Here is a 2,399-nt window from a genome sequence, read left to right as displayed (position 1 = left end):
CACACTTAACTTAAAGACTGAATGAACAATCTGGTATTTCTAAAAGACACACTTAACTTAAAAACTGAATGAACAATCTGATATTTCTATAAGACACACTTAAAAACTGAACGAACAATCTGGTATTTCTAAAATACACTAGTTGAAGCTAGGTGTAACTTTATTTATCCTATTTTAACAACATGAAGGACTATTAAATCTGTTTCCCCATGTTTCAACAGATCCGAAGGACTATTAAATCATGTTATCCCATGTTTCAACAGATTAGAAGGACTTGTAAATCATGTTATCCCCATGTTTTTAATGTTAATAAATGTCAGTCACAAGGAACTTCATATTTGAATATTTATTAACTGAGTTTTATACACAGTAGAATATCTGTTTTTTTCTTGTAGAATTTTGACAAAACTAGCTAGCTTTACACCAGGCATGAATTACTTAATGCCTTTACAGTAAGTTAAAGAACATTTATAAGGTCAGTATTATTATTTTGACAAAACTAGCTAGATTTACATCAGGCACGAATTACTTAATGCCTTTACAGTAAGTTAAAGAACATTTATAAGGTCAGTATTATTATTATTTTGACAAAACTAGCTAGCTTTACACCAGGCACGAATTACTTAATGCCTTTACAGTAAGTTAAAGAACATTTATAAGGTCAGTATTATTATTATTTTGATAAAACTTAAGCAAAAACACCTACAAGTATTTCAGCATTCATTCATAGTTCTTTGGTTTAAACAATCCAGCCCGTGAGTACACAACGGAAGATTCAAAACTATTACCCCTTTTCTGGGTAAACTTGCTGGCTTCCATTCTAACATTACACATTGCTTAGATCACTTTAACCCCATTTTTTTCCATGTTTTACTCCTTTTGTTTAATAAACTACCTTCAGAGTTCCAAAGCTGCATTTAGACCATCAAAGTTATTTAAGTTCAGAGCTCACAGATAATCAAAAAGCTAGATTAAATAAATCATGTTCACAACCGTTAAGCCCCGATTAGAAGATATTCTTCTAATTTAACAACAAATCCTGAAAACTACGGGTTTAATCTTACACACTCAAACACGACCTACAACGACTCCTTATATCGATATAATTAGCTGAAGACAATGTGACCAGGAAAGAAGCAACATATAAACCTTTGTTTTACAATCTCTGTTAAATAAGAGTACATCTGTACTGGAAGTAACTAACTGCTAACATCTCTTTTATTACAGTTTTCTTTACACTGATCATTAAACCTAAATATATACATTGTGGCTGTCCAGGATAGAATATCCTGTATTACAATATAGGATCAAATGTCGTATTAATGAATACAAGTAACAACTACGAAACACACACTTAAAGAGCATTGTCAGTTGTATTACGTCATACAGCCTTTCTTATGAAGGATTTCATCTTTTACCATTACTAGCTCTTCTACATACTTTTATCTCCCAACACTTCTAGAGAATAAATAAATAAAATCACACATTTCTGTAGTTCTGTAATAGTTCGTCATCACAACCATTCATCTCGTGTGCTCGGTAGTATATTCATTACTAATATAAATACATTTTCAACTAGGATCACTGTAGAGTTGTACACAGTTCTCATTAATTACTGGGAGCTTGGGGTTTCATAATTTTATGTTTGAAAAGAAAATATATATTAAACTTCAAACTGTACCAATATTACTATTGGTCAGTTGGTCATCTCAAGCTAGCTTAAACTTTATGTGTTAATTAAATAAAAATTCTCATTTTCAAGCACTGTGCATTCAGTTAGGCCATATGACAAGCTAGTTTCGATTCTATCTACTTCATTAATTTTATGTTTATTAAAATTAAATAAGATAAGAAAGAATTAAGCCACAAAATATAATTATTACATACACCTCGATAAATTAAAAAATAACACACCTTCAAAATTTTATACTTTCAAATAAACCTCTCTTAGTTTCTCTACACCGTCAATCTTCACAATGGTTTCTTCTTTTGGCATACAATTCTCCCTGAATGAATTCTTTGAATACTGGTAAGTTTGAAAGTAAGCTTGTTTCGTTAGAACTACTACTGCTGCTACTACTAAAACAAAGGTTGAGTCCTGCTGCTCCATTTGTGGTTAGACATGTAGCTAGATGTTTCACGTGATAGCTATGCTGTGAGATGGATAAAGTCGGAACAACTTGACAAGGTCAACTCTTTAGTCAGCTGAATATTTCTAGAAAATAAAGTCAACGAGTCAGTTTTATACTGAACCAAGTATCAACAGTTAATTATTTTAACTGAACAAAACTTAGCTAGTTGACTAACACCATACAAACAAAACTTAGCTAGTTGACTAACACCATACAAACAAAACTTAGCTAGTTGACTAACACCATACAAACAAAACTTAGCTAGTT

At 31.3% G+C, this 2,399-nt stretch overlaps 1 protein-coding gene across 1 annotated transcript in view; it reads right to left on the bottom strand.

The window, feature by feature from the left end:
• Nucleotides 1-884: 884 nt before the first annotated feature.
• Nucleotides 885-2,399, bottom strand: part of LOC106476904 (nuclear distribution protein nudE homolog 1-like) — a gene marked incomplete at its 5' end in the record, with an annotated part of 6,135 nt that continues 4,620 nt past the window's right edge. Inside the window, one exon of the mRNA XM_013937522.2 lies at nt 885-2,215. Coding sequence (XP_013792976.1) covers nt 2,149-2,215 — 67 coding nt within the window. The remainder of the gene's footprint in view (nt 2,216-2,399) is intronic.

The sequence above is a fragment of the Limulus polyphemus genome, unplaced genomic scaffold, assembly GCF_000517525.1.
Source record: "Limulus polyphemus unplaced genomic scaffold, Limulus_polyphemus-2.1.2 Scaffold12038, whole genome shotgun sequence".
Lineage (NCBI taxonomy): Eukaryota > Metazoa > Arthropoda > Merostomata > Xiphosura > Limulidae > Limulus > Limulus polyphemus.
The sequence above is the reverse complement of the archived record's forward strand: the minus strand, read 5'-3'. Positions and strand labels throughout refer to the sequence as shown.